Below are 24716 nucleotides of genomic sequence, written 5' to 3' on the forward strand. Positions count from 1 at the left end.
ACATGGGACAAAGCAGAACCAAATAATGCCATGACTGCTTCATGGATGTGGGAAGTGGTGGTGACAATGCATACGCTTTTGAGGCAGACCGTGTAAATGACACGCATTGCCATGGTGAATTGCGGGACAATGCAGAGGTAAAATGTGTGCAAGTGTCAAGGTGGCATAAGGCTTTTGGAATTTCAGAAATGTGCTGTACAGACCCAAATATAAAATGATGCTGAATATGAGACAAACCCCCTATTTTTTAAGACGTGTTTTTAGAAAAAGTATTTTTAAGACAAAATTTAATTGGAAAAAAAAATCTTTTTTTGAATTAAGGCTGTCAAAAATATCGCGTTAACGGCGGTAACTAATTTATTTAATTAATTATGTAACTCTTTTTTAGCGTCACTGACGCATGCATATCATGGCAAGCCACGCCTCTCTGTTATGACGGCGGACAGAGGCTAGTGAAGGGTCCCCGCAGAGTGTGATGCTCTTTTTTTTTTTTTACTTTATTCCGACCTTATATCAACAGCAGTGCAATTCCACACTTCATACTGTAATTTCAAATGGTGATTAATCATGATTAATTATTTGTAAATTGTGATTAATCTGATTAAAAATTATAATCACTTTCAATAGCAGTTGAATTGGTCGATTACAATAAAGGATATGGGATTTTTTTTTTCTTTGACAATGCTTCGTTGATCACCATAACTTAAAACTGACATCAAAACTCCTTCTGTTGTGTGGTCAGTTGCTAAATTTGTCCAGCTGTGTCTCCTGGCTGGCTTCTCCAGGTCACTGACGTATGTGAGTGACGGGAAGAAAAGCTCTGACTCGCTATGGGAGAAGTCATTTGGCGCCACCTTATTGTAGGAATCTGTAAGCCTCTAATACACTGTGAGGCGACCTGTCAATGTGGTAATTTAATTGTCATTATAATATGCAGGGGTGTAGAGCTGCACTGCAACTGAGAAACATGCAGGCGGACCGAATACACGCAATTATTGGTGCCGTCAGTTTTTCCTGTTTTTAAGTGGACGTTTTTTTTCATGTTTAGAAAGGTCAGTGGAATAGAAGCTTGTTACTAGAGCTGTGGAGACTTCTGACCTTCATTTTTGTGTCATGTGACACAGATGGACTCCATTAGCCTTTCCCGAATAAGAGCAAGTGAAATTTGCCAAGAGTTTCTAGCAGACCATCAGTGAACAACAACTCTTGGTTGACTTTGTACTCTGATTGAACACACACACACCCACACACACAGTGCCTGTGAGGAAGCAGTAAGTCAGCCACTGAGTGGGGCTCCTGAGGCTACTGCAGCCATTATGATCTGCCCTCCAGCCTTTGAAGCCAGCCGCCACACATTCGCAGCCCAGCCAGACGCAAAAGAGCCTGGGCAGATATGGAGCAAAGTGTGGGTCAGCTTGTGCCCTATGGCACAAGAGCTGCAATGTTGGGTGTGCTCCCTAGTGGATCATGTTCATGGCTCACTACCAATTGCTCGACCCACAATATATCTTTGGGCGGATGAGTACAGAACCGGCTTTTTGTGTTAATCTTTGACTGTACGTAAAGCTGCACGGTGGCCTAGTGGTTAACATGTTGGCCACACAGTAAGGAAACAAGAAGATCTGGGTTTGAATCTCCGTATGTGTGGCATTTGCATGTTCTCCCCATGCGTGTGTGGGTTTTCTCCGGGTACTGCGGTTTCCTCCCACATTGGCTACTCTAAATTGTCCATATGTATGAGAGTGAATGGTTGTTATTGTGCCGTGTGATTTACTGGCGACCAATCCAGGGTGTACCCCGCCTCTCACCCGAAGTCAGCTGGGATAGGCTCCAGCATACCCGCGACCCTAGTGAGGATAAGTGGCATAGAAGATGTATGGATGACTGTACGTAGCATGAAGGGAGCCGTAAGATGGGCACCTTTGTGTCATGTAATGAGTTTCTGCTCCTTTAAAGCAGGTTTCCTTTAACTGGCTCTGTGGAAGTTCTGGAGATGAATGAAAATTCTGCCTGGTTGTAGATGCATGGTTGTAGGCCACTACACTGTATCCCACCATCCTCTTTTAGTAAGCCCTACTGGGGGCACTCTGTTTTATGTGTTTGTAGCTTTAATGTTAATGAGCTGTGTTTGCCTCTGACAGAGTGTATGCCTCCAAGAATCTATTGAGCACTTTATCCGCTTTTTGCTTTTATACTACAGTAGTACACTTTAACTCTGCACTTGTCCAGCATAATAGATGCCATATATCTGATACAACGTAACACGAAGGAGAGGAGGTCACAAAACTCAGTGACTAGTATAGCTATGTGAGCTACAGTGCTAACAATACAGTCACATTTTAACTAGCTGGGTTAGCCTATTCGCTGGAGAAAAACAAACTGATCAAACTTACAGCTCCTGACGGCTAGTTGTCAGAGCTCCAGGCTTTATTTTATGCTGTGTAGTGAAGCCTGCATTTTTACAAGGCTGTCCCCATGTGGTGGGCGTTTACACGGGGCGAATTCCTCCAGCTCGGGGCGGGTCAGAGGCGATATCATGACCACGAGGAAGGAGGGTTTTCCTGAACAACATCATGAAAACCAGCAAATTCAAACTGAACATTTGAGCACCAAAGGCGGAGCTAACAAGTGAAGGAGATGATAGATTTTCCTCAAGTTTGGTGATAAACAGGCTCTAGGGACACACAATACTGTTATAACATCAATAAAAAGTCACCATTACAGTTGTTTAACAAAACAATCAGGTTGCAATGATCAGGTCCATTGAAACTATTGACTGCCTTTTGAATCACACTACGAGTCTCAGAAGACACTCATTTTTGTCCCTTTGTGATACTGTTAGAAATGCATTATATAACACTTACTACGCCAATGTATCACTCATTTTTTGACACTGTCCGAGAGCTATTCATTTAAAAGTATGTTTATTATTGAGGTTGTAATGTGGTAGTGTGGTGTACCATGACATACTGAGAGGTGTTTGTCATATTTAAGTTACTTTATGTGTATTACAAGGGCAAAATGTCTAATTAGTTAGTAATTTGTATATTATGTTTGATTATGATTTCATTAGTAATATCATTATCCTGGCATAGGCATACAGTATGTTGGATACAACTCTTGTATTGTGCATATATCGTCTGATATTTAAATACTGCTGTGATCTACAAAGGCCTTTTAAAAGGTGTCATGCTGCCAAGATGTGGTGATGAGGATCCGTTGCGCTTTCTGCCAGCTGAGACACACAAAAATCTAAAACACATAAGCGGCTCCTCTGTAACACATCATCAAATATCCACACCAATCCACCCCCTCATTAAAACCGGGCTACATTTGCCCCTGGGGATATACAGGAAAGTGAGACAACTAACCTCGATTGGACTGCCTCGACCGCTCATTTGAGGAGTCAGATGAGCGCCAATTCCAGCAGTTTTGTTACGGTGGAGAAGATGAGAGATTAGCTTTAGCAGCTTCAAAGCCAAATATAGAAAACGCATGTGAGGGATTATGGAGACATCAAAGAATAAAGATGGGGGAATACATTAGGGTGTATTTTCATCTTCTATTTTTCTTTTATGGCCTTCTTTCTAGATGCCCTAAAGAGAAGGAGGAGGATGAATGGACGCTCCATATTAGTATTCTTTATATCTTAAAGGGATAGTTGGGATTTTTTTTACATGAAGTTGTATGACATCCCCATCAACAGTGTAGTCCATCAACAGTGATTTACCCCATACTTGGTCCCGTGAGCCCAGTTCCGGTTGGATTTTGGTGATGAGAAACCTCATTTTGGTTATAAAAAGTCAAAATTATGAAATAAAAAGTGAGAATTATGAGAAAAATTATTTTGAGATAAGAAAGTCATTATTATTAGATAAAAAATTGAAATTATGAGATTAAAAACTCAAAATTATGAGATAGAAACTGTGCATGTGGCGAGTGCCATGCGACAAAGGCTCCACTGAAGGAGGCACAAGCGTAGTTTGTGTCTCATCATTTCAACTTTTTGTCTCATAATTCTTCACTTTTTATCTCATAATTTTGACTTTTTATCTCATAATTCTGACTTTCCTATCTCACAATTAGGACTTTTTAATCTCATAATTTCGATTTTTGTAATCTCATACTTACTGTATGACTTACCATTGGGACATTTTTTTTCTTTCAGTAGCGGAAAGGGGCTTTCATACATAAGACATAATTTTTTTCAGTGGGAAAAAAGTGGGGGCCTCGAGATTTACATGCAAACTAGGCTCAACGTTTGGGCAAATTAGCAAACGACAGAGGAGGACGGCTAATTTTAAGATAAAGATGCTCAATGAAGCGGCGTCGTTAAGCAACTGTTCATCGAAGAGACCTCATACCATTGTGTATTGCAATCTACCAGTTGGTCAAACAAAAGCGAGAATTACTCTCTTTGTAAAGGTAGACTTGCTGATACAGCTCTAGTATTGGATCTCACATCTCAGTCTGTAATGGATAGTCATACATCATATGTAACTTTATGGTAACATGTTGTCTTGGACCGTTGAACAATTGCATCAGTGTGGCAATAACTGTCCACAAGCGGCATTCAATACTTGCCAAATAGCTGTAAAATGATGGTGAAATGTGTCGCGTCAAAGAGATAAGTCATCTTCATGTTTTTTAGGTCAGGATACAATCACACGCCGCATAAAAGTGGGCCTCTGAGAGTATTGTCTCTTCGTGTACAGCTGGAGGGGACGTGTCAAATACAAACTGGAAAAGGAGTGATGTTATCGTTCGAGCCTGGAGGCAGCAGGAGTGTTTGCTTTTCCTAAGTAGTTACAGTAGTTACAACCTACAGTTACTGTGGGTTGTATTGACAATATCGTAGCATTGGATGCAAGGATTAGATGGCGGTTTGTCAATTACAAAATTCAAGAGTCTTAGGGATTTTGTTTTTCCAACCCACACAGAACAGTTATGAAATCTGCTTTTTTGAGCAGGAGGTGGCATTCAGAGGGTTTTTTTTGGTGCAAACATGCCCCAAGAAGAATGAATGGGACTTCCTAATCAAACAGACCTGCATTCTTATGTAACGGTGTGTGTCTTCACAGGACAATATGCATGTTGCTGCCCTTGACTGTGTATGTTTTGATGTTGCAGTTGTGCAGGCCGGCCAGTTGCCAGCAGCAGATCTGGGAGGATTGTAGCTTTATCCTCATCACTGGATGTTAATCTTGTACGGAATCCAACACTGCTTCCGGGGAATGTAGCCTGTGTAGCACTTACATCGCCACCTGGACCGCCGTACAACACACACACACACACACACACACACACACACAGAAACATAAGCTCCTCAAGCATGAAAACTGGACTTAGAGTTGCTGCTGGAGTGTGTTTCATAACATAAAAAGAGATTCTTGTGTGTGACTGCAGGTGGACGTGTTTAAAGTTCAAAATATTTGGGCTGTACTGGAAATTGTCATTGACATTTTCATGAAATGGAATGACTTTACTCATTTGTTTCAAATTATCATCTTCATAAAGGAATCTTTAATCTAGCTCCTAGACTGGATGTCATTAGAATGTCCACACTTGACTAGTGAAGTGTTATTCTGTGATAAATCTGAAAAAGAAAATAAGCTAGCACTGAAACAGAAGATGTCAAACAGAATCATAAGTTTGAGTCAACTCAGAGAAAGGACTTCCTCTTCTGAGAAGGTTTGACTCAACAGAAGAAGGAAGCGGCTGAGTGGAACTTCCCATTCACACCAGAGCAAATTAACTCCATCTTCTGCAAGAACCTCATTTTGAGTTTAGACCTTTGACCTAGGGGCGTTAAAAGCGGTGGCCCCTCCTACCTCGTGGAGTTCTTGTGTGTTTACGCCAGTTAAACAGACCCTCTGATGTCGCCGCTGGCGGCCTGGGTTACTTTATAGTGTGGGCGTGGCCTCGCGCGGATGATGTGCTGATAGGCGGGGCCTGGACGGCCACATGGCCCGCGATAAGACTTCAGTAATTGGGCGATACCACTGGCAATCAAACATAGCCGTGATGCATTCATGGGCACTTTGTATTTTCTACAGTCAGCGAGATATAGTGCGTGATTATGCGTCGCTTTTGTGTAGTGCTTTAGCGAGCTGCAACTTAACTTGAAGCTCCCATCTTACACTATTTTTCAACAATTTAAAATAAAAAATAAGTCTCAAAGGTTCCACAACAGCGTAGTGGAAGCGTGTTGGCCATTGTATAGCCACGACGCTGGAATTGAAACACTTTTATAGTGCTTTTCATAAATCCAATTGGGGACATGTTGTTTGGAGATTTAATACTAATGAGCTGTTTTTGTCCAATGCAAGGTTAGAGTTTGTTTTCCAGAGAGAAGACAATAATAGCATGGTTTGAAGTACATGACTACATAGACACAGAGTTTTTACAGGGAAATGCAGAAAATCCAGCCTTACACAATTAATAGGAGGGGAATCACAGCAATGTTTCCATTGGAAAGTTCTGGATAGTTCCTTTGAACATTAAACCAAAATGACAAATCAATAACTTCTTCCCACACACAAAGAATGCACAATGATTTGGCACATTAATACAGAAGTGACAAAACCATATTTTAAATAGCAGCCGTCCTAATAAATTTAGCTGTCTTGTCTCCCCATTATCCTCATTGGCCTGGGATGTTTTTTCAACAGGCCCATTGAGAAAGCTTGTTAACGTAGTTTGGTTCTTCCTGTACTCACTGGCCAACTTGAACCCTGACGTGATGTCAGAGTAAAATTAATTGGTTGTATATTATCATTCAATAAAATAAAGCATATTATTTTCAAAATGGATATACGTGGGCATGAGTGGTGTCCAGACTTTTTCCAATGAGGTCTGTATACAGACAAATTGAAGGATGCGAGGGCCACTTTGACACATTTCGTACACTAAAGATGCTAAAACCAAACCGGTGTAGGTCAATATATGCTGAGCTACTTGAACAAAACATCAACGTCTTTGTGTTATAGGTGACAAAGCAACTTAGTGTAATATATAATGTTATATTTCACCAATTAATTATTGTTATTTATATAATATGCCGGTGGCCAATAAAATGAATGAACTGCAAGCTCAAAATAGCCCCCAGGCCACACTTTGGAGGCACTGGGTTTACTAATTTCATGTAGTTATTTACTAAAAATAAAAAGGTTATTATAGTTACTTTTTTTTTATTACGACTGTTTTTAGCCCTCCCACAGACTGGTACTAGGAGGGGACCCCCGCTCTGTGCTACATAATTGAGCAAATTAATAGACACACTACTATACATTGCCATTCATTTATGTTTGACTACTTATTCTTAATTCCATCAGTTTATAAACATTACTTCTGTGTAGCATTATCATGTAGATCAACGTTATTGAGAGTTTTTGAAAGACAGTCCCATACTTCTGATCGAGTTGAACAATTCCGACAGTCAGTGAAGGCAGCATTTCCCGGTTCAGTTTACTGTCTCGCCTCCCAAGCAGCGTCACGGCGTCCTTCTCACAGGAGCTGTGTTGCGTTATGAGGCGCTCACATGTGTTTCAAACACCATGTAGCCACCGGGTCTCGCCGTGAATAACACAGATTTCACATAAACAGGTTTAAGTCTGCGATGCGACGACCACAATTGGGCTGGAGAAGATGAGCGCCACCGCGGGGGAGAAGCAAAAAAGGAGTTCGGAAGAGGCAGCTGGTCGCCGGCAGCTCTTGACGGCTTGCTCCCGCTGACCTGAGACGGCGAGAGCCGCCGCGCCGCTCCTTCATGCGGCCGCAGAGCACCTCGGCCAAACACTGAGTGCAATACACAGACGAGAGACCTTCACATCCCGCCTGGGACCTGGGACGAGACAATGGCGAGCCAGGGTGACTGCTGCGTGAAGGTTGCATTGAGGTAAACCTCCCACGTCTCATTGCATGTATACGTGTGGTGATCTGCAGACCACATTGTGTCTGTGCCTCCTGGGTATGAATCTGAAGCATCATGCACACATTCAGTATTCATTGACTGAATGATGCTGCAAGGTTAACCAGCATTTTAAGTGTTTATTTGCACAATATTGATAAGGTGTGCATGCATGTGCCTCAGCACATCCTCTACAACATGTGTCCGTATTGAGTGCTAACATGAAACATACAGGCATGATGTGACAAGAACAGCTGCAGTCAGGTGTGGGGAGAAGGAGGGGCGGTTACTCCTATCCAAAAAAGAGCAAACACAGCAGCCAGCATTTACTTCTATCTCTATTTCTGAGTAGGGAGCATGACTATGGTTTAATGCTTCTTAATAACTCCCACCTTCTCTGAGCTGTGCCTTTGTTTTAAGAGCACCTCAACGGTTTGGACAGCACAGCAGCTTTTGTGTTTATAAGAGGTCATATTGGCAGCTCCTGTCAATATTATGTGTTCATATACTGTAGACGTGCATGTTTTGGTGTTTAAGATGGGCTCCCAATCTCGCCTCGTGTTTATATTCTAAGCATGAAAGTTTGCACAGGTCACATTACAGTTTCATACAAGGACCCTCTTGAACTCCCCATCCATTCATTGTATTTAGAGAAGGGGGGTTGCAGACGCCTTTTAAGATGAACCGTACAACCGACGGCACCCATCTCCCCAGGGCAGGCTTCAGAGACACTTTTCCATTAACCGCTGAGTGGATCTCCTTTGTGCTTGCTCACAGTGACAGTAACAGGAAGTGGGCTGAGCGGCGTTGGGTGGCTTTGACAAAAAAATAAAAGGTGAAGCCTCACAGCCAGCTGGTGGCTGCTGTTCATGTGCAGTTATTGATTGAAGCCAGGAAGCGCGGCCCTTTGTTGTGGGAAATGAGCTGAAGGTGACAGCTGTCATCTGGTCTGCCTGCTCATCATTTTCATCCGTTATCCCTTACTCAGCTGATAGTCATTTTTTGATAATTGCTTAAAATAATTTTAGGATTTTAGGACCATGCTTCCTCTAGGATTTGTTTGAATTTGGAATATTTTTTTGGTTAGGAGTGGTGAGCATGTTGACCACGCAGTCAGGAGATCTGGAAGATTAGGGTTCAAATCTCCGCTTGGGCATCTCTGTGTGGAGTTTGCATGTTCTCCCCTTGCGTGGGGTTTTTCCGGGTACTCCGGTTTCCTCCCCATTCCAAAAAACATGCATGTTAGGTTAATTGGAGACTCTAAATTGTCCATAGGTATGAATGTGAGTGTGAATGGTTTTCTATACAGTATGTACGCTGTGATTGACTGGCGACCAGTCCAGGGTGTACCTTGCCTCTCGCCTGAAGTCACATGGGATAGGCTCCAGCATACCCCCGCGACCCTAGTGAGGATAAGCGGCATAGAAGATGGATGGAATCATTTTTTTCCCATAGGAAATAATAGAAATGTAATTAGCTGTTCCACAGTCAAACTGTCACCATGGTAAGATCTTTCCTAACTGTATCGGCACCATTCAATTCAAATTATTTATATAGCGCCAAGATCAGGTCAGAAGTCCGTAGTCTCAGTTCAAGGAACATAGAGGAGTGTTTCTGATACGTATCAGTGTATCAGGGGACAGTTCTATCTATATGCTTTAGCTTTAGTTTTGAGTTTACTTTTACATTGGGAGAGGGTCTCTTCCCCCCAGAATTGAGTAGGGGAGATGGTTCCATAACAGAGGAGCCTGATAACTAAATGCTCTAAAAATTCTAGGAGTGGCAAGTAATTGTAAATTCTGGGAGCGAAGTGTTCTACTGGGCTGATAGGGTTCTAGGAGCTCTTTAAGATATACTGTGCCTGGCCGTGTAGTGCTTTATATGTAAGGGGGTGAATTTTAAACTCAATTCTAAATTTAACAGGTAACCAGTGTAGTGAGGCTTTGTGTGCTCCCCTTTAATGATCAGGGTCAATACTGCTTGTGCTTGGGAGACTAGTCACTTCACATATTTCATTCTTCTTGTTGAGCCGTATTGTACTGAGCAGCCACGGCAGAGAGGTGTGTACTACTTTTGGTCGTCACAATAAGCTCAGTTTCCGCTTCTATGTTTGATGTCACATTTGTTACCCTTCTGGAATGTGAGTATATCACGTGTTCACCGTTAGTGTTTTCTTTTTTACTGTAAACCTCAAGGAAGCACACCTACAACACAAAATTGGAATGATTTCATGGAAACAACAATGCATTAGATGCATATATATCAACTGCTAATATTAGTGCTGTACTACTTCTCAGACTCTAGCATGATTTTCATATTGAAATTGAACAGTTTTGAGTAATTACAACGCTGGTGAGCGACCTCACACTGCTCCTCTCCGTGCACATGTGTGTCTATTTACATGCTGTCTAAGTGGCACCCAAAGTATATTGGACAGGAAACAAGAAGCACACAAATAAGCATGTGGAGAACTCCCTGCTGTACACACAGCTTTCTCAGGCCTCAACCTGAGAAAGTTTGCCGCCAATAAGAGGGGCGGGGGTCGGCTAGAGTTCTGTAATTGCTCCCATGTTGCGGTGCCCTCAGGCTAGGCTGCATGGAGTGTGCATGTGTGAGCATGCACTGCAGAGGGGCAGAGAGCGACGGCCGTCCCAGTCTGACTCCCCAGCATCCATTTCCTGAATGTCTACGCTGGCTTCCCTAAACAATGACCAGTGACTTGACCTACAATCTTGCATTCAAACGTGACTGCTTGAAGAATGGAGAGGGATATCTACACATGAACACACACACACAAGAAGTATGGAATAGTTGCTACTAAAGCAGCTGGCCTAGTAAAAATGGGATGTTGTCCGAACAATGACCTGAAAACAGTAATAGTGTCTCACAAAGGTGGGTATACCCCTCACATTTTAGCAACCACTTTATTATATCTTCCCAAGGGACAGACAATACCATAGAAATGAAACTTTGATATAACTTGGAGTACTCAGTGTAGAGACTTGAAAGCAGTGTAGATTTACTGTCCTTTAAAAATAACTTAACAGTCAGTCATTATTGTCTTAATAGCTGGGAACACAAGAGAGTACCAAGATACCGGTAATTGTACCTTGCTTCCAGTCAAGCATAGTGGTGGTAGCGTCATGGTCTGGGACTGCACGAGTGCTGCCAGCACTGGGGAGCTGCAGTTCATTGAGAGAAACATGAATTCCAACGTGTACTGTGCCATTCTGAAGCAGTATTATCTTGCTACTTACTTGTGCTGCCAGCTATTTAAAAAATAATGGCTGTGTGTTGAGTTATACGGTAATCCTTCGTTTATCATGGTTACTTGGTTCCAGACTGGACTGCGTTAAGTGAATTTTTGCAAAGTAGGATTTCTTTTATTATAATTGTTGTAAATATTTTTGTATAGTTATGGCATATAAAACATGTTTACGATCTTTTAAATAAGTTTTTTTTTTTTACATTATTAGAGCCATTATGTGTTATGAAATAACACACATACAGTTACCTTCAGATTTGTATTATGCAATATAGTAGACATAATCAGAGAAAATAAGCAATTTAAGACAGTTTACTTTGTAGGGGAGCAGAATCAGTGGCGGACAGGAAGTGATGATGGGATTTCATAGTTGTGGGGTATGGCTGCAACAATTATTATTATGTTATGATTATTATTATTATGTCGTTATTGTGTCTGTTGTGATATAATTTCAACCTGCAATAAGACGGTTGTTCAAGTCTGGTGCTTCAGTGGTTACTAATTACTGACAACTAGTCACCAATGTAGAATACTACATTTACACGTTGTGGTCTTGATGGATTAAGCTGTATTTGTATTTAAGTGCATTTAGCCATGTTGTGCTTAAAAACGCTTAATTTGGGCAAAAATATGTACAATTTTCCTAAATATGCATGTTTTTGACTAATAATAGGCTGTAGTCAACCGCAAAACAACGATCATGCTTAATTCATGTTTGAAAGACGGCGATAGAGTGAAGGAGCGATGTTTGAACCGCGATGTAGTTAAGGACGACTATAAATCTATACTGCTATGCAAGCTGTACGCTGACTATTCCAAAATATATCCAAGTTTTATTTCCATATGATTGTCAATGAAAAAAAAAACGCAGGTATGACTTAAGTTTTCAGTTTGTCCGGGTGCATGGGTGTTGCAGTCAAAGTCGACTTTTAGAGTTTAAACCATTCTTCTTTAAATGGCTCCTGGCCGTCTGTTTGCACTCATTACCAGTAGATGGCAATAGCATTAATTTGGCATTTTCTCACTAACAAGCTCACCTCCAGGGTGCTCTCCACACATCTGCCCCAAATTTGAAGTGAGTGCCTCTTCTGTAAATGTCAGTTTCGGTGACTTGAAAGAGCACTGCAAACATTTCCACATGCATATAGATCTCCGGCCCCTTAATCCTTTTCTCTCTCGGTGCTACTGTGCCGTAAACTTGTCTCAAGGCGGCTGCGGCCACTCTCACCAAAGTGCTAAGTCAGCCTGTACAGCCAACCATAAATAGACACAAAGACCAATCTGTTTAGTGCCTATGTGGTCTTTGACCTTGTGATGGCTGCTAGATGTTCTCACTTTAACAGTCTTTCCTCGAGGATCGTCTCTTGGTCTAATTTCAGCTCTATGACCCGAGGTATCGCCAAGTTTGTCTCGTGCTCTGGACCATGACAGCACGGAGGCGAGGATATAAATCAACACTGCAAACAGATAACAGCATCTGTTGTTGTGCCAGACATCAGAAAAGTATGACTGTTTTTTTAGTTGAAGCTGACGAATAAGCATATTGGCTGAAGGGTAGAGTTTTTTTTTTATGTTCAAGACATTACAAAACAATTAATAATTGAAATTGAAAACTTTGCCACTATATCACCAAAACAACAGTAGTGGGGCACAAGCGAGGCCCCTCCCAGCTGTCACACAAAGGCTTTAAAAAGGAGCTTTAAAAAAAAAAAAAAAAAAAGCATGTTTTGTTATTGGATGTGTGTCCTGTGTAGGCTACCAGTCTCGCCTGTTTCCTGTGGGTGTTAATACATTGCCATACGGGCTCCGTCTCCTCAGGGTGGGCTGCCTTTTAAGATGATTCTGCATTGGTGGGAAACAGCGCTGTAGCGAACAAAATGCGTTTGTTTGCAGGTCATGGGGGAACACTGCAATTTAATCTCCTCATGAGATATTTCTTACATGTCTCAAAATTCATACCCCTTTTATGACCCGCATTTGCAACCTCGGGCCGAAACCAGGTTTTGCTTTGTTCACCTGCAAACAGCAGCCACTAAAAAAATAAAATGTAATCGGAATTTATACAAAAATTAAGCATTACGTGTTCACAGCTCGAGGGTCATCGAGTAGCTCAGAGCACATGCAGCTACACACTCCACAACACTGGTGAGTCCTACTACAACAAACAAATATGGTGGCCATGCTGCTTGAAAAATGTTTAATTAGCCACCTAATTGCTGTATATTTGCTGCTGTATATTTTGACATGTTTTGGCATATTATTACAAGCAACACTTTTTGAAGTAACCCGAAAAGTATGTCCATTTTGCATTAATTACAATGCATTTCTTATTGGGTAAAATCAGAGTACATTCTTATGAGAACACGTTACACTGATGAGGGGTAGACAAGCAGGAAACATGACAGTGAGCACACACCCGTATCAGCCGTCCACGGCTGTGCATCACTTCCTCTTCACCCATATGATCACATGTTCTCGTTGTTGTTGCACTTCAAACCTATTAGACCTGACTAAACAGTCCTGGATGAATGCTTTTAATGGCAAAGTGTGTGTATGTGTGCATGTTCTGCTAGGAATTACAGAAATGGAGTAGTAGTATCTTGAATAAATGTTGAAAGCATCAGATACTATGGCCGGTGTTGCATTTAATATTATTTGATCCCTAATTAGTCTGTTCCCTATGGTGGCTGGGAAGTGCAAAACACTTCAACAAACTGTGAAACACTTCAAAAAGCAAATGAACATTTCAGAAAATAAACAAAAGTCAAAACAAATTAACATTTCCAGAAACAAATTACAATAACACAAAAGGAAAGGGGATATAGTCATCCCGCACCACTTTACGCTTCGAATGTTGCAGTTTCACTCTATCACGGTTTTTCCAAAATAAATTAATTCATAAATTATCGCTGTCCTGTGGTAGACCATGACCTATTTTTAGTCCAAAAAGTTGCATATTTATATTTATTTTACATATTCGTGGCCTAAATTAAGCATTTTCAAGCATAAAAATAGCTAAATGAATGAAAATGAAAATGTAAATATAAGACATTCAGAAGATGCACTGAAAGACGTGATGTGTAGTGTTCTACACTGGTCACTACGTGTCAGTATTGTTACACTGATGAGACGATAGCCACCGCAGGAGGTACGCTGTCCTGAAAACAACAAGGAACTCTCCCAATGCTAATGTGTGAGTCTACGCTATGCCGTATTTATGTCTAATATGTTTCATTTTCTGTTATTAAGTCTACTATATTGGGTAACATGAGTGTAAAGGTGACTATAGGGGTGTTATTTCATGTCTAGAGGGCTATAATAATGTTAAAAAACATATTTGGAAGGTTGCAAACGGAAAGCTCTTATTCCATGGGGGTGTCTTATGAACATTTATTGGAAACAACCCGAATGTGATCCTGTTAAATTGCCCCTGGGTAGCCAGTTGTGATGCAGACCACTTGTAGACTGCACACCTGGCGATATGGAATAATCTGCGGTTAATATTAATACAATGAATAGAGTTGTTAATTGGAGCATTTACGGCATACTTTGCTATGCTATGCTACTGTATTACAGTATAATAAGTAATATAAGTGTTAAAACCTGTCCGGAATGCGCCATGATTCATACAGCAGTACTTTTTCCTTGAACTTCAGCTTTTGTCTGGTGTCAGTCATGGTAATTGTCATGACAGCCACCTAAGGAGGAAAAAAGAGGACTCTATTTGATGTTTGCGCTTGTATTGTTAAGTGGAAGACACACCCAGCGATTCATTTGAGCATGGCATCTCTTAGACTGCTGACAACTATTGTATTTGTGAAACGCGTTAACTAAATAATTAACAGCCTGTCGATAAATTGCATTGCATTGCAGCTCTTAAAGGAAAACGGCGCTTTAAAAAAAAATTCACTCATCTTCCACAATCCTTATGTGTGACATGAACACACGTCTTTCTCTTTTCTGTACGTTCTAAAGATATAAAAACAGCTAAAAAAGACGCAGCTAAAAATGCACTTAATGGGAAGCACCTATTCCGTCTATAAAGCCTTCTGAAAAAAACTCATTGCTACGCCAAAAGAACAATGTTACTCGCGCATTGACACTTTGCCACACCACACTGTCTAGCTACTAGCCGGCTAGCGACTAGCTTCATCACACACTCGCCCGTAGCACGTCAGTGTCGTGCTCACAATGCCTCAGGCCACTACCGAAATGTAAGGCTACATATTGGAGCTGCCGTTACTGCTGCTGTGTTTTTGAGTTTGGAAAAGTTAACGCTAAGTGTAGGCGTTCGTTTCTATGTTGCTATGCGAAATCAACGCGCCCAGGAAGGACATGCCGGTAATGCTTAAGAGGACCAAAATATGTCAAAATGCTGCAAGTATTACATGTTATCATGAATGTGCCTGTTACTACATGGTTACAGCATGTGTATAAAACCATAAAACCTTGTTGGAGGTTTTTGGAGGTGTTTTTTATAGAGCGCTTTCTCGGCGGCATAGGTGTGTCCCATTACCTGCATTAATTACCTGTCTCTTTTTAGCTGTTTTTATATCTTTACAATGCACAGACAAGAGAAAGACGTGTGTTCATGTGTTACATAAGGATTTTAGATGATGGGCAAAATTCCAAAAGGAAGTGCAGTTTTCCTTGAAAATTAGAATACCAGTGCTATTATAGGCATACAGGAGTGAGGTAAAAGAATTGAAATTATAAGACTGAAGGTATTGTATGGCTTTAAAACAGCTGACTGTTGTGTAATGGAGCTTTGCAAACAGATTGTGTCTGACTGAAGGGACTAACAAGGGACAAAGGAGTTATAGTTAAGTGGGTAAGCTACATTCATTAAACCAGACTGTCTTAACTTTAATACACTCCCCCCCAATAACACTTGTTACCGGCTGGCACGCAATAGAACGAGCCTTTTCGTTGTGTTTATGGAAAGTGTTATTATTATTATTATACATGATGCTATTCAGTACCCTGACCTTATGTTGTTTTGTGATCAGTAGATTGAATAATGCATTTTGGTGCATACATGAACTTGTGCCTCCAAAGGGTTTGCTGCTGTTGCAGAATGACTTCCTGTTAGGCCGCTTGTGGACTATACATACTTCCTGTTCAACGGCTGCTGCGTGATGAGACTGTTGACATTATTCATCTCAGTATGAACTCCAGACTTATCTAAAGAACATTTTCTTTTGTGCATTGCCTCACAGCGTAAAGTTTGAAAGTTCAGCAAAGTTCTACCTACATTTATTCATGCACATTAGGTTAATTGGAGTGGGAGGTTGATTAAATGTGAGCTAAATGGCTATCTTCATGCGTCACGCTGTGATTAAAACGATGACTTGAGCACGATGTACTTCTCCTCCCAGGCCATATCAGCTGGGAGTCTGTAGAATAGTTGATGAATACCACTCCTTATGTGCTTCTGTCTTTTGACCAAAGCATCTGTGAATACTGTTATATGCTCCTAAAATTGCCCAAAACCTCAGAATTAGAGCCTTTACATTTTAAATATATCACTATACAGTTGTCCATCGCTACATCGCAGTTGGAAGTTCACTCTATCAGGATTTTTCAAAAATATATTAATGAATCATGCTGTTTTGTGGTTGAATATGGCCTACTCGTAAAAAAAAAAAAATGTATATTTAAGCAAATGTTACATATGTTTTGCCTAAATCCAGCAAACATAAAAATGGCAAAACGTACAGCATTCAAAAGACGCATTTAAGGACGTTGATGAAATGTAGTATTTTACACTGGTCACTAGGTGTCAGTAGTGTTACTGTAATGTTCAGTGAGACACACAAGGATCACACTTGACTGCCCGAACAACATGCTTTTATTGCAGGTTTGAATTACAACTCCCTGATAAAAACACAAGCTGCATTTGCGGCCGTTACCTGAAGCTCAACTCTGAACCCTCGACGTCAGTTCTGTCTGCCTCTCATTCAGGTCCCCTAGGGAATATAATATAATATAATATATAATATAATATAATATAATAATAATATACATCCGAATATTGCCTTAGCTCAGCGTCAACGGATTAACTCTGTGTGTTTTGCTTTTTCACGACACTTATTTCAACAATGACCAGCTTCAACAAGGGGTGGTAAGAGAGGAATAATGTACACCGTTATGTGAAGTAAGCAGACTTGCATTTAATACTTTTGTTAGCTTGACCATGTCGTAAAGATTTGTTTAATTGTTGTTACAATTTATAGAGGTTAGCTTCTTTTTACACTTGTTTAATACTTACAGATGTTAAAAAGTTACTTAAAACATTGCCTTTGCTGTTAATAAATGTTCTTATGATGGTGAGAGCTTGACAGAGAGCTTTTTGGTACCTGTATGTGACTGCGCAGTATTATGCAAAACATGCTATAGCGGTATGCGGTGGGAGATTCCATTGAACTTGAGTCGGACCATTAATGTTAAACTACAGCTTTGGCTTTGTGGAGTTCTGCTTCCTACACAGTGTGTCCTTCTATTTGGGTGACCAACATGTCCTCTTCTATCTACTCGCACAATCATTATATTTTCTTTGGCACAATTTGTGTGATGTTGTGGTTGCACACACATTGATCTGTCAAACTTGTGTGTGTATGTGTGTGAGACAGACAGGGTATAGCAGAGTGCTCTAACAGTGCACTTCTCGGGGGAATGTGAACAGAGGATGCAGTATGAATGAGTCTGACGTTAGTGCTGGTCTTTGTGCTGTGTGCTGAGCTTGCACACACACACTTGCCCATAAAGTCAAAGAAAGACAGAGTGGGTGGTGAATCAGGGAGAGCTGTGGGGGCATGTTGTAAAAAGGAAAAAAAAAAAGTGTCTGTTATGAAAATACAGAGTGTGTGTCTGCATGTAGGGGCATCATGTGTATGAATAATCTGGGCACAGCTGCACATGCTCGCCATATTCCCATATATTTCTGAGATTGGGACATATTGTGTACTATGCAATGACGTGCATGCTTCACTGGAGCTGCTGTGCAAATTTAAAGGGGTGGCGTGCATGCTTGCGAGTGTGTGTGGGGGCCACCTAGGGTTGAGGGTAACAATTTTGTTAGGATTAACGTCATCTGAGGTTAGGTGTTAAATTGTGATTAAACATATGTTAAAGGGTCTGCAAAAGTGTAGTTACTGATGTGTGTGTGTGTGTGTGTGTGTGTGTGTGTGTGTGTGTGTGTGTGTGTGTGTGTTGACCAGCTGGCCCATAATTACCTTCAATGCTAAGTAGCTTAATCACTGTTTGAGTTTGTGTCTGTGAGCTTGTTTTGTTGTGGACACAGACATCAACAGAGCCAAACAATGACATATATTTAATTTTAACTGGGGTTGTTTAGTTTTAATAGCATCTGTTGTGCCAGTTTAACAGTCGTTTGTTTTACCTGAATATTTAAGACGACCCTTCCTTTTCAAGACCCGCTTTTGTTTTCCGTATCGGTGAAATTAATGAAAAAGGATATTGTACACTAGGTCCCCAACTTACGAACACAATTGGTTCCAGACGACCGTTTTTATGTCGAATCGTTCTTAAGTAGGGGAAAAGGTAATATTACCAATTATATAGGTACTACATGTATGTGTATGTATGTAAATATGAGTGTGAATGCAGTAGTAATATTAAACAAGGATAATTAATGAAAAAAACAATAATAAAAGTGATATAATAAAAAGTAAAGATAAATGTTATTTACCTTTGAAGAGGAGTGGTCGAGCATACGTTGTTGTGCTGGAGTTGGAGGAGGAGATATTGAAAAAAAGGACAAATCGTCATCGTCGTTAGACTCTTCTAAAAGAGTAAGTGTTCTGTGGGTGGTGTAGAATTAAGCAGGCCTATTAACTCTTCAGAAACTTTAATCACACGATCTGTCAGGGTTGTATAATTTAGCTTTCCATTTAGCTTTATCTCCCCAGCTCTAACTCTTCCTCTGTTGGTCCCATTAGCAGTGTCATAGTGCCCTCTACTGGTCAAGCATGTACAGTAGCAGTATAAATACTGATTGAGCGACTACAAGGCAAAATAAAATAAAATATAGACCAGTCGGCTTGTGTTCGTATCCGCGAATGTTCGCTAGTCGGGTGTTCGTAAGTTGGGGACCTAGTGTATTTCTGACAGTTGTTTGACTCCACTTCATTGATCAACTTCACTTCATTGATTATCCAACATTTTCTTAAAAATGCCAACTTGCCCAAAGCAGCATTAACATTTATGGTTTGCTATTCTGTTCTGGACAAAAAGTGGGAAAAAACCTGCAGCTTAGAGTTCGCACTCGTGTTTTTGTCAACAGGCCAAAGACTATGCAGTAAAACGGCATAAATTAACGACATGATTGGGCAGCTTTTGTGACATGTTACGTGACGTACCTCAGATATTCAAAACCAAATGCAGTCTGCTTGGTTAAATATTTTGGTTATTTTTATAGTTTCTTATTTCTGTGGGCTCAGATTTCACAAATAGCTTCTAAAATATACTTGTAATGAGCGCAGTTTCTGTTTGCCAGTGTGTGTGTCCGTGAAGCACTCTGCAACACACACACACACACACACCCACACACCGGGGGAGAGAGCAGAGCGATAGCACTCCCGACACAATTCAATATGAATCTAAAACAACAAAAATACGACGACTTGTCTTTTTGAAAAGTTTTTGGGTCGAAATTTTGTTTTCCATCCATCCATTTTCCATGCCACTTAATCCCCACTAGCGTGGCAGGGGTATGCTGGAGCCCATCCCAGCCGACCCCGAGCGAGAGGCGGGGCACACCCCGGACTGGTCGCCAGCCAATCGCACAAAAATAAAAAAAATTGCAGCCGTACTCTGTAAAAAGCAGATAGGTGTGCTATAACTGTTATACACGACAAGACTGAGTGACTTGCCAAAGGGTAAAATACAACAGGCAAAATTTGGGCAAAAGTTTTTGTTTCAAACCGAATCACAACGTATGTCTTATTATGATTGCATATGTAGCAAGGCTGTTAATGGGTTTATATACTATTATGGGAAACATTTTTATTTAGAATCCTTTTTTCCTCATAGAAATTCTAGATTAAATAAATGTATCTGCTCTAGTGTCAAACTGATCATAAAACCTTGAATAACTGAACAGGAACTGAAGAATGTTTAAAGGGAACATTTTAACAGTCTTAATAGTAACTGTCTTTGAACGAGTGCTTTAAATGTTTTACTTAGCTGAAGTCTCGGGAGATATGAAAACGTTTAGTGAGATTTGTTGAGGTCTCCCGTGACCTCAGTTCAAACACTGAAGTTTTGTGCGGCTTTAGGGTTGTTCAACTACAGTAAATGTCAATCGCTTGACATTCATCACAACTCTCCCTTGTCACTATATTTGTAAATACCCAAAAGACAACTTAAAATTAAACACTATAAACATTTGCACTTTTTATTTGTATAGTGTTTAATGAAATTGTACTTTGACATTATAGCCAGACCCGTTTATATTTACAATTGTTCAATAAAGGATCCTCATTCCAACCTGGTAAGCAATCTTATTAACAAAGTTAATTAGAATAGAGCACAAATCAGCACCTCTCTGACCTTGACAAGCCCATCTGTCATGAAAATGTAGCAGAGGATGCTAATTTGAATTTTTTTTTCTATGCCTTAGCCTTCCCCCGTGGGTGAGCAGGCGGGGCAGACAAGGGGGGAGGGGGGGGCAGCGGAAATGAGGGGGATTGACCCAGAATCAGGTCTGATGATGCACACTGATGTGCCCCTGTAACAGTGACTGATGATCATCCAATTGATGGACTGTTACTACATTTTGACAAAGCGACCAGCTTGTGACACATTTTTTTGCATTGCTTAATGAAGAATCATGCTAATGGTCATGATTACTTTTATTAAAATTGGCTTACATACATGGTGCAGTCATTCCAATTTCCAAATGACTAAAATACTAACTACACTTTTAAGATCACACTCTACAATGGTGGCGAGGCCCACCATTTTTAGTAAAAGCAGTGTAGTGTAAACTGTGTGTTTGACTCCTGCAGGAATATAGCCGACTCAAGTTGCACCTCTATTGTGCATTATTAGCATAAAGGGGTTATTTGAAACCCTTGACTGTCCTTAAAATCAGCTTCTTTCTCATTTGAGCGTTCATGCCCTCATTGTTGTCACGCCACATGGACGACCCTCCGCTCTTTTAATTACAAGAACAGTCGAGAGAAATACACCACGTGGTACATTAAGACAGGCTTTAAACTGACCGAACTTGACAGATTGTGTCTTTTAGAAATAAATGGACTGATGGATATGCAGAGCAAGTGTAGTTGCAGTCCTAGACAATGTAGGACAACTCTGGCCCCAAAGTCTGGCTGGGTTAAGAAAAAGCCTGCGTTGACGTCGATGAACCAGTTTGCTCGTTTGTGCTCCAGCTAGCGACAATTCACGCCAACACAAGCAGTCAAATCAATGAGCACAGAGAATGTGAGTGCTGCTATCTCTTATCGCTCGTTGCCAATGGCTAACGGTGCCCCACGCTGCAGGGACTACCGTCTGGGGAGGTGAGCACCATGGATAGTTTTAGCATGTAGGGTTGCAAAAGTGTGCCTCCGTGTGTCTCGTTTGTGTTTGTGAAAGGGAAGATTGCCCATCAATGATCTAAATATTGTGTTTTAGTCCTATTTTGAAGTATTTGTGTATCATTTGCAGTTAATAGTGTTGAAAACCAAATAATACAAAAGCAGAGGAAGTCAATTAGAGGTTGAGAAGCTGTTGATAGGTTGATGTACACACTAACTCCACACAGATGGTCCGGGAAATAAATGCGGGACTAATGAAATATGGTATCTACCGTGGCGCAATAACTAAAAAAACCCCAAAAAAACTTTCACCTTTTAAGTCCAGTAATGTATGCCTTTAACAAACAATGTTTAATTAATGAAATAAGTAAGCTCCATTGAAGCTGTTGCAAAGGAGACCTAATTTCTAAAGGTAATTAATTATCATTATGATAATGCATGTGATTTAAAAAACAAAAAAACAAACTGTGTATTATGTACAGTAATCCCTGTTTATCGCGGTTAATTGGTTCCAGACCCGACCGTGATGAGTGAATTTCCGGAAAATAGGATTAAATGGAATATTTTCATAGTTAGAGCATAGAAATCTTGTTTACGACCTTATGTATACGGGTTTTAACATTATTAGAGCTGTGTAGACATGAAATAACACCTACTGTATATAGTAACCTTCAGTGTCGTTCAAAGAATTGTGTTGCAGCTTTGAGGTGTTATGGTGAGCAAAACAAGTGCTCCCTTACTGATGTCTTGTGCCAGGACTTATTCTGTTGTATGAACAGCAACACATGGATACACAGCTTCATTATGTTTCTTCTGCCATCTAGTGGAAGAGCATTAATTGTTCTGTCGGTCACTACTCATCGCTGGCATAAATAAACAAATGGTACAATGGTACACCTGATGATCTCTCGCAGCAGACTAATGTGACGTGGCACAGTGGTTGGTAGGGGTGTCACGAGACGAAATAATACACAAGATTGGGTCCACGAGACGAGACGAGACGAGATTTGAACGTTACGTTTAAGAAAAGTACAATGAAAAAATAGGACAAAATATGACAAAGCCATGCACACCATGAGTGTGAAATTTTTTATTATCTCACAAATGGACACTAAACGATATTATTGTCTACATTAACTACTGTTATGATAATATATAATAATAGTCATAATAATAATAATAATATATCATAATAATGCAATATTTATTTTAATATGTCATCTTTCACTCTGTAAAGTGGCAGAATTGTCATTTGTGACATGTATTTTCTCAAAGGCAATTTGCGTGTTATGTCTGTTATTATTATTTAGTGTTATTTCTGAGCCACGTTCCACAGATGGTTCGTGGGCCATGATTTGGACACCCATGCATGGTTCACCAGGAAGGCAGGTGCGGCCAGGCGAAGCACTGTTTCTCCTTCACAATCAGAGGCGGATTCCTCACCTTTGTGGACCGCTTGTATTTATTTACTGAATAAATGCATGATGCAAGAAACGCTTCCTGCCTTTCACTTTTTGTGCGCACCCCTACTTGCTGAATATAGCCAACATGCCGCTAAATTGTCAACACGGATCTCCTCTAAGTATGAGGTGTGTTATGAAGAGGAGCTATGGTCACCACATTACGCCTTCATGTCAGACACACTCTTCGGGCAGCCCCGGTGCCGCTCCAGAGGTCAGGAGAACCAGAGTATAGAGTGGAGGGAACCACCTGCTGTGGCCAACATGGTGCACTGTAGTCGGACACCTGCTTTGAGCAGACCCCTTGCTGCCGTTATAAATGTTGACGATGATTAAGGGTGCAGACAAGTGTGACCATTTACATGTTTTGATCTGATAAATCTAGTAACTTTGATAAATGTAGAATTACTACAGCTTCTGATTGGATATTAAGACGCGCCGCAGCTATTCAACTCCGATGGATAAACATCCACTCGCTGACGCGGGGAACACCAAGGTAGATTGGATTGAATGTGCGTTTACATTAATGCCTAGCACACTGCCACTTCCACATTGTGTTTATTATCTTTCATAGTAGCGACGCCATAATTCACAGACTGACTGGCTTCTGGCTGCCCTGGTCTCGCGAGACGGCATTTCTCCAAGCGAGAAATCTCATCACGTTTCAATCTCGGGAGAATCTTATGACACCCCCAGCGGTTGGGAATCACTGACTGAAAATATTGCCAGGGCGGTCTGCACATTTTCCTTTATCTGTCCAAAGTGATGTTTCAATTTGAGTTGAAATTCCGTTCAACCGTGTTCTATACTTCATTTTAGTCAATGTTTTTTTCCTACAGTTATGACCTCGGCAGTCAGTTGTTTGCCACGTCGGCACCTCGGGGCCTCTCCAGTTTCATCCCTGTCATCAATATGCCCTGAGCTCAAACACCCAAAATTCAATTTCCTGTGTTCTCAGGTCTTTTCATGCCAAACAACCTCCATCAATTGCCACATTATATCCCTCATCCATTTTTGCTTATTGCTTAGCTTTCCCTTTGTGTTTATATTTGTGTTTCTCTGGAAAGAAAGAGCCAGGTACCCTTAAAGCACGCTACATAGATAAAAGTACAAAGAGTATTACTGCATGAACACACAACACACAATACTAAATAAACACTAAATAACACTAAATAAACTGAATGTTCTGTAATGTGTGTGTGTGTGGGTGGGGGGTTGATTTAGGTAAATGTTGCATAATTGTATTTTAATATTGCTTTTATCAGTCACAATACCACCCCCCTCCAAAAAAAAGCTAAAAATATTTTTTCTTTTTAGCAATTTTAGTCAGTGTTGACTGCTGCCAGCTGTGATTTGATGTCTTCTGTCAGAAAGGTCTTGACTGTTAATTCTTTGTGAGATTTACCAGCTAGTTGCTAATGCTTTCTGTCTGTCAAACACGCTATGGGCTCATCAGCTTTTTATTTTTAGATCCACTACCTTCAATCTTTGGAAGAAAGGCTAATGGGAGTTGAAGCGAA

General features: G+C 40.7%; 1 protein-coding gene across 5 annotated transcripts in view; it reads left to right on the plus strand.

The window, feature by feature from the left end:
• The first annotated feature begins 7488 nt into the window (after positions 1-7488).
• The window catches only part of kif21b (kinesin family member 21B), a 79983-nt gene continuing 62755 nt past the window's right edge, over positions 7489-24716 (plus strand). For all 5 annotated transcript variants that reach the window (XM_054784009.1, XM_054784012.1, XM_054784010.1 and 2 more), the window contains exon 1: positions 7489-7897. In XM_054784009.1, coding sequence (XP_054639984.1) covers positions 7857-7897 — 41 coding nt within the window. In that variant the 5' untranslated portion in view covers positions 7489-7856. The remainder of the gene's footprint in view (positions 7898-24716) is intronic.

Source organism: Dunckerocampus dactyliophorus, chromosome 8, assembly GCF_027744805.1.
Source record: "Dunckerocampus dactyliophorus isolate RoL2022-P2 chromosome 8, RoL_Ddac_1.1, whole genome shotgun sequence".
NCBI classification, from domain to species: domain Eukaryota; kingdom Metazoa; phylum Chordata; class Actinopteri; order Syngnathiformes; family Syngnathidae; genus Dunckerocampus; species Dunckerocampus dactyliophorus.